This window comes from Benincasa hispida, chromosome 1, assembly GCF_027475165.1.
Source record: "Benincasa hispida cultivar pf3 chromosome 1, pf3_genome.v1.1, whole genome shotgun sequence".
Taxonomy (NCBI): Eukaryota; Viridiplantae; Streptophyta; class Magnoliopsida; order Cucurbitales; family Cucurbitaceae; genus Benincasa; species Benincasa hispida.
The window spans coordinates 75,110,503-75,126,487 of NC_143478.1; the positions used below are offsets into that span (position 1 = coordinate 75,110,503).

Consider the following 15,985-nt stretch of genomic DNA (forward strand, 5'->3'; position numbering starts at 1 on the left):
AACAACAACTCGGCCTCCTTCACTTGTTTCTTCAATTACATCTTAATTTTAATTCTAATGACTCCAAATAAATTACAGACTCTTGCTAACACATAAAAGCTCATCAATTAAGAGCCAGTTACAAATTTAAATAATAAATTAAAGAGAATTAAAATTCCAAAACTCAGAAAATCATATCAGTGTATTAGTTTCATATATCTCATGAAAAACACCCACCACACCAAAATTAAACCAAATTGAATGCTTAAATGATGCTTTGATACCAATTGTTAGAGTTAGAAAATATGCAGCGGAAGTATCAAGGATCCATAAGCATTCAAATTCACTAATTTTGGCAGAAACTAAAGCATGCTCATCTAAATAAGAGGGTTTTAAGATCATACCTTTGAAGAACTCTTCAAGAACTTGATCAATCAGCAGTAGTCTTCACGAAAGATCACCGTGAACTACCTCAAGATCTTCCCCACTATCCTTTTGGAGCTTTAGACTAAGTTGTGGGACTCAAGAACAACTTGAAATGATGAAGAACAAAGAGATACTCACAATAGCTCACTTCGAAGAACCCTTTCTTCTCACTGAAATTTTCTCTCAAAATTTATGTGTTATGCATACCTTCAATTCACTCCTATCTTCTTTATTTATTGTAGATGAACATGCAAAGAAGAGATATGCATGGCTTGCAGCTCATGCTTGGAGCTTTAATGAAGAAGTAGACTTTGAGTTAGCATGAAAAAGATGATATTGGAAAATCAAGTTTTTCCATTTTGGTGCATGCAAAACGATTTTTCCCATTTTTCTTTTAAAACCAAAATTTGATTTCAAAATTCAATTTTGATTTTAATAATTGAAAAATCATTTTCTAAAATTAATTTCATAAATTAATTTAAAATATTAATTCATTTAATATCAAATATTAAATTAATTTTTGCACAATAATCATCTTCATATATTTAAATCATATTTAAATGTATATTCTCCTATTTTGTTTAATTTGAATGTTTCAAATTAATTTTTCAAGCTACTCTAAAGCTTAACCAGCGAGCTAGTAGAGGAACCTCGTGAACCTACAGATCATGGGCTCCAACGATTTGAGATTAATCGGCTAAACTCATTAGTCCGATCTAACCCCCATTCGTTAACTAATGGGATACTCCACTATAATCCATAGTTGAACTCTCCTCACTGTAGATATATTAAGTCCACTTTATAACCATAATCAGTAAGTCGATCTTTCACAGATTGTTCGTAATCATAGCTAGGTCAAAATTATTGTTTTACCCCTGTGAATACATCTTGTTCCTTAAGTTCTTATTGACCCTCTAATGAACAAATCTGATTCATAATCTCTATGATTCAAATCCTTTCTCTATCATGAGAAGGTGGGGCCTTGATTGTTCAAGACCTGGAATCAGTACTTAAGAGAACAACCTATCTGCTAACCCTTAATCAGGTAGGAGTGAATTCTATCTTGCAAGGCTATCTCCCCAGCTATTCATCTGGTCTTATCCCCAAAATGGTAAGCTTATTGAGCAGTGCTGTTGGACTACTCTTACAGATCCTGAACAAATAGGAGTTCATAACTAGCTCAGAATTAAGATCGAGTTAACCTAGGTTATTTAATAAATGAAATAGTCAGTTTTAACAGTAAATGGTCATTATAAAGAAAAGTGACGATTTTCGTGGTCCAGTCTATATGCAAACTCATTGCATAGGATGCCTCCACTCACATGTCTCAACATGAACGATTTGTGAATCACATCGTTTGTAGCACTTTACAACTTTTTGTAACAACTACAGAATGGGTCACATCCAAAGTGTTACCAAGATGAGATACCCAATTTCATCCATATACTTATTAGACCATTTAGGCTATATACTATCAACTTGATCCTGTTTATGTCACTACATAAAACTACATAAAGTTACATAAAGTTACAGTATTCAAACTATAGCCAATGATATGTTTATTAGATTTCCATAATAAGATGCAAAATCAACAAGTCGTTATTATTGATAAATAGAATATGTAACATGAATTGCGAGTTTTAGGACATTCCCAACACGACATGCATATGTAGAGACTTGAATCTCTAACCTATTGATCATAGATTAACTAATTGAGATATATTCAAATTACCGGTTAAAAACTTGATTTGACAGTATCATGTTCACATTATTGGTATTGTATCAACATTTGTTTTCATATTTTTGCAAATACTTGTTATTTAACATCCTTTGTCAAATATAATTCTTAAATACACATTAATATCAACATGTCAAAATAAAAACGAAAGAAATACCCTCTTGAACGAAATGACAGGTAGTTAAGCACTCTCAAGAGAGACATAATTGGTTGCATTAATTTCATACTAAACGAGCATGAGTTTTTGTCGTAATAGAAGTAAGTGAGTTCAATTTCATCATCCAATTTCTTCTTGCCATATAGATTAATCGTAATGTTGGACACAAGCTTCGAAAGATGGAAACTTTTGTGTTAAGAGTTTCTCTTTAACAAATTTTGTAAGTTAAAAATTGTTTTTAATCCGTTGTTTAGGAAGTTCAGGTTGTTCTAAGGATTTCCATACATTATGAATATTACTTTACGTGTATAGTAGAAACAGTTACAAAATTGCAATCAATTAGATAATTCCATGGTAACTGTTAAAAAGAGAGACAGACAGAAAGAGGAGACAAGATTTACGTGGAAAATCCTGAAACATTTTTACATAATATGAGAGATACTAGAGGATTCTTGTTTATAGGCTCCAACAAGCCTAAATACAAAAAAGGAAAGAAAAATAGGGTAAAATAAATAACTATAATACCCCGAAACTATAAACAATCAACTAAGTCCCTTGTTTCCAAGGGTAACCAACACCAAAAATTCCTTGAAAACCCCACTGTAATGCAAAATATTAGAACTGCACAATATGACAAAGTTCTTGAAAAGCAATAAATTTTCCCATAGGATAATAGATTACAACTAAGAATTACCTCTCTGTGCATCAAGACTCTATTACGATGATGCTTTTGTAATGTGTTAGTTAAAGTAAAACAAAACCAACTTCCCGAAGCACTAGAGAGAAACTTGGGACTGTATTACAAGGGCGTTGTTTCATAGATATCTCCCTTGGTGAGCAAAAAAGAAAAAAAGCTTTCAGTACTGACGGAAAGTAAGATTCAAGCGACCTGGACGAAGATTTGTTGCTTCTAAAAGTTCTTTAGGAGCAGTGTTTGGATGAATTACAGTCACCCCATGGAAAACATGTCTTGATTTCCCACCAAATATCAAGATATCTCCCGATTCCAAAGTAACTTTCTCCGCTTGATCAGCGTCACTCTGATCACCAAATAGGAATTCTGCAGAGTCACCAATGGAGAAGGAGACAACAGGCAATCCTTTATCGAGACTTTCTCGACTTTCATCTCGATCCTAATGGGAAGAAAATGAGACAAAGATTATGATGGAAGAATTATGAAATGTTGGAAGATCCAAAAAGTGAAGAGTATAGGAGCCGTTATTGCAGACCTGATGAAGACCTAATCTTCCATTTTGTGAGTAGAAGTTTACAATACAGATGTTCGGCTTCATCCATGGAAGTACACGTTCAGGATTTTTCATTGTTGAATCTTTCCCCATAATGGCATAAGAAACTTTGATTGCCTTTTCAACCAGTTGGTAAAATTCATCTGGTAGACTTGGTGGTTTTGTATCATCAAATGGACGAACATCTCCATATGTGCTACTATCCGGATCCCAATTTTTACCTAGGCACATCATTTTCAAGTGTAGCTTTCCTCCTTCACGGTAACCAGGTTGGTAAAAGCCTCCAGCTCCAATACCAAGATCCCGACATCTTTTTACTATCATCACCTGCGGCGACCATAACAGAGGAAGAAAAGCAAGGAAGATTCAGAGTTTTGAAAACGCTCTCAACAAAGCTAAAAATAATAGTGCGGCTCAAATCAAACAAAACCATCCAACACCTATATGGTGAACCTAGAATGAAAGGAAAAAAAGACCATAGTCAAAGCTACAACTCATCCTCTAATAAGATCCATTTCTTGCTTGATAATAAAGCATCTTTCCCCACGATATTTGTAATTATCGCCTGAAGCTTAGTCCATTTGTGCTTAGTGTTTGGACTCCTTTTGTGAGACCCTTTTTCTTTTATTTGTCTTGTATATTCATCCATTTTTCTCAATGAAAACTTGGTTCAAGAAAAAAGAATAAATGATACGGCACTTTCCTATCCTTGGAGAGTGAGCTTTCCCTCCTAGAGATATATGGAAAGATCTTTAACTCAAGAATTGATTCGTTTATGTCTGAGGCTAACTACAATAATAAGATTTTGATATAGACCATTTGTGCAGGTGAGAGAGAGAAATCAATGTATACCTGATCCCTGAGGGAAATGCCACTCTTCAGATGAACCATTCCTGGTCTCAACACAATTCCACTATTTCCCTCCATTGCACGCTTCATCTCATTCCTCTTTTCTCTGTTCTTAGCGAATAAAGAAGGATTCAGTGTGACAACCCCAGTCTTTGGAAGGCATATATCAAAAGGATCGAGGTTCACTGAAGGCTTCTTGTCTTTTGAGTCCGTAGAGCCCGAAACATTATTACTTTCCCTTAATTTTTTGGTGGAACTCTCATCTTTCACACAGGATTCCAAGAGAACTTGAACCTTGAGGTCCTGTCCAACAGCATCTGATCTGTTACAATTATCATGAGGAAACGAATCACTACAACTTTCCCCTACTGCTGTAGATTCCCGAATCTGAATTCTTTCAACAGCAGAATGCAAACTCTTAGAGACATTTTGGGCAGAAGAAGGTGAGAATTCCTTGCAATTAGAATTTGATGCAATAGATCCCAATAGTTGTTTAGAGCTTTTGCTCATATGATTACTGTCAGTATTTGATGCAATAGATCCCAATAATTGTTTAGAGGTATTGCTCAAATCATCAGCTGAATTATGTTCCGGTTGAAGATCAATGGCAGCAGAAGACGCATCTTTCCCACTATTTAAAGGCCGCCACTGCCACTGTTCAGAACTCGAGGCCTGTTTTTGTCCAAAAGGCTTCCCGACATTCCTCGACGACATGTGCTGAGAACTTCTATCTCGGAAAGTTCCATTACCAGGGTTAGACGAACCAGCAACAGAAGGCCCCTCACCTCCAGCCTGCACTTTTTGTTAGAATGTGAAAGATTAGAAGTAAGCATGAGAGTACAAATCTAAACTCTGGCACCTTCAATTCTGCTCCCTTACTAACTGATACAACCTATTCATAACATATATTGTATTTTCATAAATTTGCAAACAAAATTAAATATCTACAAATTTCAGAATTCCATAAAAAAGTAAACCAGAAGTCCTCAGGTCTTTTCTGAAATCCACCACTGACACACACACAACACAAATGATCAATTTACTTAAAAGATTAAATAAATTATAAGTTTAGTCCTCGAACTTCTAAGTTTGTGTCTAATTGGTCCTTCAACTTTACAACATGTTGGACATGCAATTTTGTGTCGAATAAGTCACCAAACTTAAAAAATATCTAATAAGTTCCTAAATTTTCAAGTGTGCGGCCCTCAGCCTATTCAAAATTTTTAAAAATTAATTGATCTAATATATAAAATTAAATTTTATGACTAATGGGATCCTAAACTTTGGATATTGCCTACGAATTTTAAAAATATGTATAGACGCAATATTGGACTTATTAGATACTTTAAACTTCATAAACTTAGATATAAAACTAAAGATTCAAGGACAAAACCTGCAATTTGAACTTTACTTAAATTTCTATTTTTTTCACAATATCTATTGAATCTCTAATTGTAACAGGAATATCAGCCGTTCGTCTGCATGAAGGAAATAATTAAAAATAAATAAATAACAGAAATGGACTCAGTGAACAGTTAACTCGATCTGTTTAAAGACTAGAATAAACATATATGAATAAACGAATAAAGCAAAAGTAAAGCCTAGAGCCAATATGCGTAAAATTTGTAAAAGTTGCGGAGCTTGAAGGAAGTTAGATTACATGACGAGGACGATAAGTGAAATTATCGGCGGAGCGAGGAGATCGTCCTCTGTTATTCGGATGGCCTCTTCCAGCATATCTACGGCCACCGTCGTTCATGATCTTGAGGAGGGAACTAAAAACAGAAGAGATTGATCGGGGGAAATTGAATGCCAAAGCTCGATCGATTTCGGATTGAGAGAGGTTTTGATGCAGCGAGGGCTGGGTTTAATATGGCTTTTTGTTGGTTTGTTTAAAGCTTTATTCCCTTTTTGAAAGGGATGTGAATAGTCCGCCTCTAATAACACTCTACTTAGGTTTTAAGGGCGTTTCATTGCGCATTTAAGATACTTGGAAAATTAAGCGCTTTGATAAATGTTGATATTTTATGGTAATTGTAATATTGGACCTTACCCTCAAACTAATTTCATCATCATTCTTTTTCTTAATTAATCTACTCTCAAAGGGTTGCGGACGAGCGACGATTGAATCTCCCATGGGTAGTCGATAGTCGTTTCGGTGGCGGCGTCGTCGTCTTTGCCTATTCTGTTGCTGTTGCCATCTTCGTTTCGATTGTAAGAAGGTCGCCGTCTATTCCGCGATAGGTACGTTCGGTCAGTTACTGTAGCAGGTAGCAGGTTTATGATAAGAAGGTAGTAGACTTTAGCAGACGGTGAGTTTAATCTGGATAGTGAGGGTTACGTTCGGGTTTTTAGCAGCAGAGGAAGGTGTGAGTTTAGATCTGTGGACGATGAGGTTAGATGGTGCGTAAGCGGTCACCTTTAAGATTGAAGGAGAAGAATGAAGGTCGAGTTACTCGACATCCCTTTCGTCTACTTAGACTGGAGATCGAATTGGGTTTGGGTGCTCGTTCTTCAGAGGTGAAGGGTTTTGGGATGTCTGACGGTTGTTCTGAGGAGGGTGAAGGGTCCGATACGAGGAGTGTGGCCAAAGTGGGGATGAGGGGGTTGATGGCGGGTGATTCGACGATGGTCGAAGGGTTGATCATAGAGTCAGAAGAAAATCGGGTTGAGAGGGATGAACCGGATGGGCTGGGGTTTGGGCTAGTGGTTGGGCAGAGAAGTTTGGGCTCGAGTGGTGTTGGGGTCCAGGATGTGAGGAGTGTGTTTGGGAGCCTTGAGAGTGTTGGAAACTCGGAAGAAAAATGGGTTGTGAGGGGTGTTGGGTTGGGCCTTGAGGGAGTTGGGATAAACAGGCCTGTTGGGAGTGGAATGAGGCTGGGTGAAGGGAGTGAACTGGTATAGGGGGAGCTGGGGATAGGGTCGAAAGGTGTGGGGGCTTTGGAGGGTGGGTAGCGTGGTGTTGGGCCGGAGTTGGGAGCCTGGGGGTGGTAGAAGTTAGGCCATGGGGAGGTTTCATGGGCTGGCCTTATTGAAAGCGAGGGTCGGTCGGTGGACAAGCGGGGTTCTCATGAGAAGGAGGAGTCGGTTCTCAAAACTGGTTCGGTTGGGGGGTTTGGTCTAAAGTTAGACCGGTTGAAGGAACGAGGTGGTTTAGTTGGTTTTGGTTCCGGTGTGAAAGGAGAAAGTTCGTGGGCAACCCTTTTTGGGTCAAATTTGAGGGGAAATTTAGAGTTTATTCCCCCTTTGGTTGAAAATGACAAAGTTATTGTTGAACTTTGTGAGGAGATTATTGATGCAGGTGTGTGTTTGTGGGAGAAATCTTTGGGCGGTCAGTTTGTGGATGCCAAACTCCCGTGTTCTGTTATATGTCACCTTATTTAGAGAATTTGGGGACGCGTAGAGTTGCCAACTATTACCTTATTGGAAAATGGGTTGATTATCTTTAAATTTTAGAAGGTCGAGTCACGGGATTGGGTGCTGAAGAATGGTCCGTGGCACTTGGGTGGCAAACCCATCTTATTACGACAGTGGTCACCAGGTATTGTTCCTGAAACTTTTTTTTTTTTTTTTATTCTGTTCCTATCTGGATTAAACTGGAGCGTGTTCCCCTAGAGCTGTGGACAGATAGGGGTTTAGTAGTGTTAGCTAGTGTCATGGGTAAACCGATCTCATTTGATGTTGCAACAAGAGAGCAATGATGGTTATCATATGCGAGGGCTTGTGTTCAGGTGGATGGTGATTCGTTATTACCCTCTTCAGTCACTGTTAGAATGTGAGGTTAGAAGTTTATTATTCCAGTAGTGTATGAGTGGAAACCTTGTAGATGTGCTTGTGTGGTTCCTTTGGGCATACTAGGGCTGTGTGTGAGAAACAAGGTGTGGCAAAGGGTCAAGAATTGTGTATTGTGGCGATTAATAAGGGGTGTTTGAGGGAGAATGGGGGATGTGAGAGTGTGAGAAAGGGGCATGATTTGGGTATTGGTGGGAGAGAAATTAGCCCAGTGGTTGAGAATAGAGATGTGAGTTGTGAGGGGTGTTGGGTTGGGAATAGAGGTGCGGGGAGTGATGATGAGTTTACTATGGTTAGTCGTCGTCGGCGTGATAGAGAAGGTGTAGGGCACAGGGGTGGCAGTGGGTCACCGGGTTTGGCGCCCTTGAGGAGCAGAGTAGTTTATGGGTCCCTTGAAATTACGGGATTTGTAAAGCATGTTGACAGACGTAATCAGTTTGAAGTTTTATGTGATGAGGGGGGAGACTTGTTGGCACTGACTTTAGTGTAGACAGATCCTGATCCATTGTCTGTTATGGAGGGGATGTTTGGAAGTTTGGACAAAAGCCCAGTGGGAGGTGGTAGATGTGATTTCTTGCAAGATTCATGATTTGGGTTCCTAGAATGTTAGGGGATTGAATGACCATATCAAGTGTAGGGTGGTAGCAGACTTTCTGGCTTCCTTCTCTGTTACTTTTTGTTGTTTGCTTGAGACGAGGGTTCTTCACGAAAATTTTGATATAGTGGTGGGTAGGTTTGGTGATGCTTGAAGGTGTGTGTGTAGTTATAGTGGGAGGGGAGTTGAGAGGATCTGGGTGATGTGGCGGATGAGAGTCTATGATTTTCTTATAGATGTTAGTGGGGATCAGTTCATTTCTGGAACTTTGGTGGATATTGTATCTAGTGCTAGAGTTCATATTGGTGTTGTGTATGCCTCTAATCACGTGAGCGAGAGGAGGAACTTGTGGTCTCAGTTGATTGATGTATGTGCCTCATGGCAGCTTCTTGGAGTTGTTCTGGGGGATTTTAATGCTATTCGTAGTAGTTCAGAGGATTTTGGAGGTTGCTCTAGCTTGAGGGAGATGGAAAAGTTTAATGGGACGTTGTTGGAGGCGGATCTGGTTGAGTTGGGCGTGACATGTAACTGGTTTACTTGGACTAGTAAAATTCAGGGGAATGGTATCTTGCATCGGTTGGATCGCTGTTTGTCTAATAAGGCATGGAAGGTAGTGTTTCCATATTTTGAGGTTAGGGTTGGTCAGTGGGGGATTTCTGATCATAGCCCTCTTCTGGTTTCTATAGGGGAGACGAGGAGTAGGCCGCCTCCTACGTTTCGCTATTTTTCTCATTGGGCAGAGGTTGATGGTTTTATTGATACTATTAGGTTAGTGTGGAGAAGGTCAGAGGATGTGTCTCCCATGGTTAGCTTTGTGCGAAATTTGAAGGCAGTGAAGCGGTTTTATGTGCATTGCTTGGTAGGCGTATCTTTGTGTTATCTAAAGAGGTGAAGGTGGCTAGGCAGATTATAGAGGCTGCTCAGGTTGAGGTGGAGAGGGATCCTCACTCAGGGTCGGTATGTGCGGAGGCGGCTCGAGCCATTGAGATGTTCTGGTTAGTGGCTAGATTGGAGGGGGTGTCGCTCCGGCAGAAGACTAGAGTGAGGTGGCTGGAGTTAGATGATATGAACACGTCATTTTTCCATTGTTGTGTTCGATTTCGTTGCAGTTGTAGTGGTTTATTTACGGTTATGGATGCTGGGGGGACTCGATAGACGGTGCATGATAGGGTGGCAGTTGAGTTCTTTCGAGGTAGTTTGGGTCTCAGCCTGTGGGGTACAGGGATTTTATTGCCCGGATTGGGGATATTGTGCAATTCAATTGGTTCGAGGAGGGGGTGGAGGTGCTTGGTAGTTTAGTGAGTCGGGATGAGATTCAAAAGGGTTTATTCTTAATGAAGTCTGGAAAGGCTCCTGGGCCTGATGGGTTTTCTGTGGATTTTTACAGAGCTGCTTGGAGAGTGGTTGGGGATGATTTATGTGATGCTGTGCTGAACTTTTTTTAGTCCTGTTACCTGCCTGGTAGAGTTAATTCTGCTGCTATTACTCTTATCCCAAAGAGACGAGGAGCTGAACGTATGGAGGAGTTTCGTCCTATTTCTTGTTGCAATGTTGTGTATAAGTGTATCTCGAGGATCTTAGCTGAGAGATTGAGGTTATGGTTGCCTTCTTTCATCAGTGGTAACCAGTCTACTTTTGTTCCTGGTAGGTTAATTTTCAATAACATTTTATTGTGTCAAGAATTTGTGGGGGGCTACAAGAAGAGTAGAGAGAATTCCCGTTATGTGTTAAAGGTAGATATTCAGAAGGCGTATGATTCAGTCAATTGGGATTTTCTGTTTGGTGTGTTGCTGGCTATAGGTATGCCCCTTCAGTTTGTCAGTTGGGTGAGGACTTATGTTACGACACCTACGTTCTCTATGATGATTAATGGTTCCCTTGAGGGGTTTTTTACCTGGTAGGAAGGAGTTGAGGTAGGGGGATCCATTGTCTTCTTTTTTGTTTGTGATGGTGATTGAGGTCTTATCTAAGTTGTTGAATAAACCTCCTGTGTGGTTTAGGTTCCATGATCGATGTGAGCATGTCGACCTGACTCATTTGACTTTTGTAGACGATTTGATGATTTTCTGTGCAGCTGGGAGAGATTCCTTGGAGTTTGTAAGGCAGGTCTTGGCGGATTTTGTACGGCTGTCTGGGTTAATTGCAAATGTTGGGAAGAGTTCCATGTTTGTTGCAAGTATGGAGCCTGGGGAGGCAGAGGAACTAGCTGCGTTTATGGGATTCTCTCTTGGTTTGCTGCATGTTAGGTATCTGAGGTTACCGTTATTGGTTGGTCAGTTGAGGGCTATGGATTGTGCACCTTTAATACAGAGGATTACAGCTCGTATTAGAAGCTGGGTGGCGTGATCCCTCTCTTTTGCTGAAAGGTTGTAGCTTGTTAGGTCTGTTTTACAGTCCTTTTAGGTGTTTTGGTGTAGCATCTTCATGTTGCCTGCTTGTGTAACTCATGAGGTTGGTCGTCTATTATATAGTTATTTATGGAAGGGAAGTACGGTGAGTCGAGGTAGTGTGCAAATAGCATGGGTTGAGGTGTGCTTGCCGTTGGGAGAGGGGGTGTTGGGTGTGAAACATGTGGCTTCATGGAATCAGGCTGTTATTATGAAGTTGCTTTGGTTTCTCTAATTAAATCGAGTTCATTATGGGTGGCGTGGGTGGAGGTGTATGTTTTGTGTGGACAGTCTTTGTGGGCTGTTCGGAGTGAGGTTGGGAGGTCTTAGTGCTTGAGGGCTATCTTGCATTGTAGAGAGATTCAAGCATCTGGTTCGTTTGATGATCGGTGATGGATAGTCTTATTTTGTTTGGTGGGATCCTTGGTTGCCGAGGGGTGCAATTTTAGATTCATATGGGTCTACGGTGGTTTATGATGTAGGGAGTAGTTTGGAGGCACGGTTGTCGGAGTTCTTAGATAGTGAGGGAGGTTGGAGGTGGCCTATAGTGACTTGGGAGTTGCTTGAGATCTGGGGTATTATTCAGACAGTGGGGCCTAGGGTGAGGGGGGAGGATTATTGGGTTTGGGAGCAGGTGCTAGTGGCTAGTTTTCTATCGGTAGTGCTTGGGAGAGTTTGCGTCCTCGTCATCCTAGGGTATCTTAGGCTAGTATTTTGTAGGTGGGGGGGTGGTATTCCACAATTCTGTGCGTGGTTAGTTGTGAGGGACAAGTTAGGCACGCGGGATTGGTTGAGGAGCTAGAGTGTGTTGTCAGGGGGGGGGGGTGTCTTCTGTGTAGGGAAGGTATAGAGTCTCGGGATCATTTATTTTTCGAGTGTGGGTTTGAGAGAAAGGTGTAGTCTGGTGTGTTGCGTCAGTTAGGTTTGTCGCCTCGGGTGGTGGGTTGGGATATCGAGTTGAGTTGGTTGTGTCGAGTGGGGTCGGGTAAGGGGATGCGTAGTATGTTGTTCCGTGTATTAATGTGTGCTTTCATTTACTACATCTGGCAGGAGCGTAATCGGCGGTTGCATGGAGGTCAACCGAAGTCGGTGTCTGCTTTGTTTCATCTTATGGTCTCTATGGTTCGTGCTCGAGCTGTTTCCTGGCGAGTTGATCTTATTGGTCTTATCTAGCATGTTTACGCTTGCTTTTCTTCTTTTTGAACTTGCTGTTGCTCTCTGTTTTGTTGTTGTCCCTAGTTGTGGGGTTTTGGTTTCTCTTTTCTAGCTTTCTCCCTGATGTTTTGGGGTTTTTTTTACGTTTATGTTTGGTTTGTTCAAGTTTTTTTCTTGTTGGCTTTGTTTGCGTTTTGTTGTTCTGTCTTTGCTTGTGCTTTGTTGCTTTGATACCTTGATCTCGGACTGTGGGATCCTCCTTGTTGTTGTATAATAATATCATCTATTCTTAAAAAAAATTAATCTACTTTCAACCTCTATTATTAATAGATACCTGTCACATATCCACTATTTTTATATCTAACGTCGATAAATGATCTATACTATCAATAGACCATTAATATATTCCTTTGTGATATTTTTATATTATTGATAGAATTTTTTTTTCTTTGAAAATGAATTAACTATAATATTTTTCTATTAATCATTGACAGACCATATCTATTAAGTAGGGACGAAAATTGTTCGATTCGATTTGGTAGCCCAACCAAACCGAACTATTTTTTTCTTTTTAAAATTATACAAAACTAGATTGCGTCGATTGACTAATACATTCATAGCTAACAAGGATATTATTAGAAATAAGTCTACCAAGAACAAAAGCACTCTAGGGCTTAGAAATAACCTTATTAAAAAACAATTTCAACCTACTAGTAACAACTTTAGTGATAATCTTGTAAGAAACATTATGCAGGGTAATAGGTTTGAAATTAGCCACTCTCGTAGGATGTGGAACCTTAAGGATAAGGACACTCTGAGAGTGGTTCAACTCACATATAGTAGCTCTATCATTGAGAACCCTACAAAATCCTCCACTTTAAAAGGGAATTTTTTTAGTAGGCTGTTATGGAAAGTTTTTCATACCACCTTAAGTTATTTTTTTGCCATAAAAATTATAAAAATAAAACAATATATTATTTGGTGAAATAACTGCCCCTTTATTGTTTTATTATATGTTTGAAATATGTGTTTGTAGAATTTCTAAGTTGTTTTCTTTATTTAGTGTTTCATGCAAATACGTAAAAACTTCTTTTGTTTTTTGAAAAAAAAAATAAAACAATTGATTGATAGAGTATGGAAAGATCATTCAAAGAAATATATACCTATAGGTGCGTACAAATAATGAATACGGAGTTATAATTCTTTTTTGTTAAGTACAAATGGACGAAGAATTTATACTATGGACCTCTTGATCTTCAGCACATATTGATGTCAATTGAGTTAGGATGTATTTTGAATACATTTTCAAGTGTTTAGTTTAAAAAATAAGTCATTTTAGAAAAATTTGAAGTGTTTGACAATTACTCAAAATAGCTTTCGAAAAGTATTTTAAAGAGTTTTGATAAAAAATGTTGAAATAAAAATAATTTTTTTGAAATTTTATTTTTCTTAAATCAATCCAAATGGACCTTAAGCTCATTTTGGCTAGAGTTATGATTTTTTATTTAGTATTTCGTGCAAATAAACTATTTGATTTGAGAAAACCCAACAATTAATTGAGAGAGGATAAATAAAGAATAAAAAAAAAAGAAATATATTATATTTGAGATTTGGTGGGCAGTTTTGTGAGGAATCATCTTTTATGGTCGTCTTCTTCACAGAGAAGCAAGGTTGTGATTCTGATTTTTTCCCTAAGAGAATTCTCTCTCATTTTCCCAATTCCTCTTCCCATAATTTCGGAGCTCACACACTCATGAGGATTCTTTACCCAAAAGAGAATATGCTTGGTGGTATCTTTATTGGGTGTTCGTGATCCAGTTATTCAGGATTGATCGAGGAGGGATTTCGTGAAGAAATTGATTTCTTTAAGGGTATCTTCAAAACCCTAATTTCTTTTTTCCCCTCTATTGCATGCTAGAAATTTATGTATTTTGCATAATCTTGTTCGGTAAATTTTGTTATGTGTAAAATTAAAAAAAAAATTGGGATCGATCTCATTTATAACACTTGTAACATCTACAAAGCGGGTCGTATCCATAGTGTCATCAGAATAAGGTACCCAACCTTATCTGTTGACTACAGACCATTTAGGTTATCATTTTAAACATGATCCTCAATTATTTTAATACTAACAATTTCTTTATACATAATTTACAAACTACGAGAATACAAGAGAAATTTAGGACACCAATCCCAACAGTCGAGTTATAACTTATTTTTTTATTTTTAATTAAAAATATGTAAATTTATATACAACACATGACTAATAATTAAAATCTCATAAAATTTAAATGCTAAATACCATGATATTTTTTTAAAACTTTAAACAAAGATAAATAGCATAACAATTTAAAAAAAAAAAAATTTAAAAACTCACAAATTTATCCATACAAAGTAATTAAACTTTAAACGAAGAGAAACCCAATAAAAATAGAAAAGTTTAATCGAATCCATCAATTACATTTTTGGGTTGAATAGTTCGAGTTGTCGGATTATTTTAACAACCCTAATTCTATCTTCATTTCCCGCCCCAAAATCGCGGTTGGAAAGTACCTCTCCTACAAATACTTTGGAATTATCTGGTCTCCATGTGGACCTTACTAGCTTCAAGCTCGAAAAATTTACTCAACAGAGCTTTTTAGTACCAAGCATCTCGATTCCTTTGAATACATACGAAATGAAGAAAGTAATTCTTTGCTTAAAGAAATTCATAACTCTGGTAACAAACAAATCCAACTCAAAGATCATTTATCTACAATGAGCTTGAATGTCATATGCAGAAAACATCTCTGTTTCGCCAGGCAAATTCAAGAAAATGTTAGACGAGTTTTTCTTGCTGAGTGGTGTGCTTAACATTGGGGATTCCGTACCCTAGATTAGTTTCTTGGATTTGCAAAAGTATGTGAATAAAATGAAAACATTGAGCAAGAAATTTGACAGGTTTCTTGAACATGTGTTGGATGAACATAATGAAAGGAGGAAGGGTGTTAAAGATTATGTAGCTAAAGATATGGTATATGTTTTATTGCAATTGGGTGATGATTCTAATCCTAAAGTAAAACTAGAAAGACAAGGAGTGAAGGGAAGGGATTTATTCAAGTTCTTATAGTAAGAGGAACTCAGAGTTCAACAATAACAGTAGAGTGGAGAATGTCAGAACTTTTGAAGAAGCCAAAGAGTTTGAATAAGGCAAGTGAAGAACTAGAGAGTCATTGGAAGGAAAAGATGGGTGGAAGAGAAAGACATTGTTAATTCTCCATATATCGATGCAATAGTGAATGTTAGTTTTTTGCTTCTCATATTTACAGCATCTTTACCGTGGGTTTCTTGGGTTTATGAGCTTTTATTTTATTATGACCCATTAGGCTTATGTAAGCTTGTTGTAATTTTTCGGGGTGACAGTCAATTCAGTTTTATCGGTTTTGAGGCCAACTAAGTACCAAACCAAACCAATCGATTTTACAAAAGAAGAGATCCAAACCAATGTCCAATAAATAACAAAATTATTGGATTGATTTTATTTGGATCCATTTATTATCGATTTGGTTCTCGATTTTTAGCATATTTTTTTCTTCTACTTTTTTATTAGAAGTTTGTTCTGAACTTGTCCTTTTTGTTAAATTAAAATTGGGGTCTATTTCTTTTTTTTTTTTTCACAAA

At 38.1% G+C, this 15,985-nt stretch overlaps 2 protein-coding genes across 3 annotated transcripts; one reads left to right on the forward strand and one right to left on the reverse strand.

The window, feature by feature from the left end:
- Nucleotides 1-2,884: 2,884 nt before the first annotated feature.
- On the reverse strand, nt 2,885-6,388 carry LOC120068103 (DNA N(6)-methyladenine demethylase ALKBH1C-like). Of its 2 annotated transcripts, none has more exons than XM_039019802.2 (4): nt 6,057-6,388; nt 4,400-5,188; nt 3,530-3,874; nt 2,885-3,433 (listed from the first exon to the last, which is right to left on the reverse strand). In XM_039019802.2, exons 1-4 carry the CDS (start codon nt 6,153-6,155, stop codon nt 3,158-3,160), a joined length of 1,509 nt encoding a protein of 502 aa, XP_038875730.1. In that variant the 5' UTR covers nt 6,156-6,388; the 3' UTR covers nt 2,885-3,157. The 2 variants fall into 2 exon arrangements, with proteins under 2 accessions (XP_038875730.1, XP_038875734.1); XM_039019806.2 differs by having other exon boundaries at nt 4,400-5,193; nt 6,057-6,329.
- Nucleotides 6,389-8,985: 2,597 nt separating this feature from the next.
- Nucleotides 8,986-12,343, forward strand: LOC150038724 (uncharacterized). The gene is made up of 8 exons (XM_090314254.1): nt 8,986-9,551; nt 9,647-9,778; nt 10,006-10,186; nt 10,229-10,427; nt 10,584-10,680; nt 10,784-11,106; nt 11,653-11,804; nt 12,221-12,343. Exons 1-8 carry the CDS (start codon nt 8,986-8,988, stop codon nt 12,341-12,343), a joined length of 1,773 nt encoding a protein of 590 aa, XP_090170380.1.
- The last annotated feature ends 3,642 nt before the right edge of the window (nt 12,344-15,985 follow it).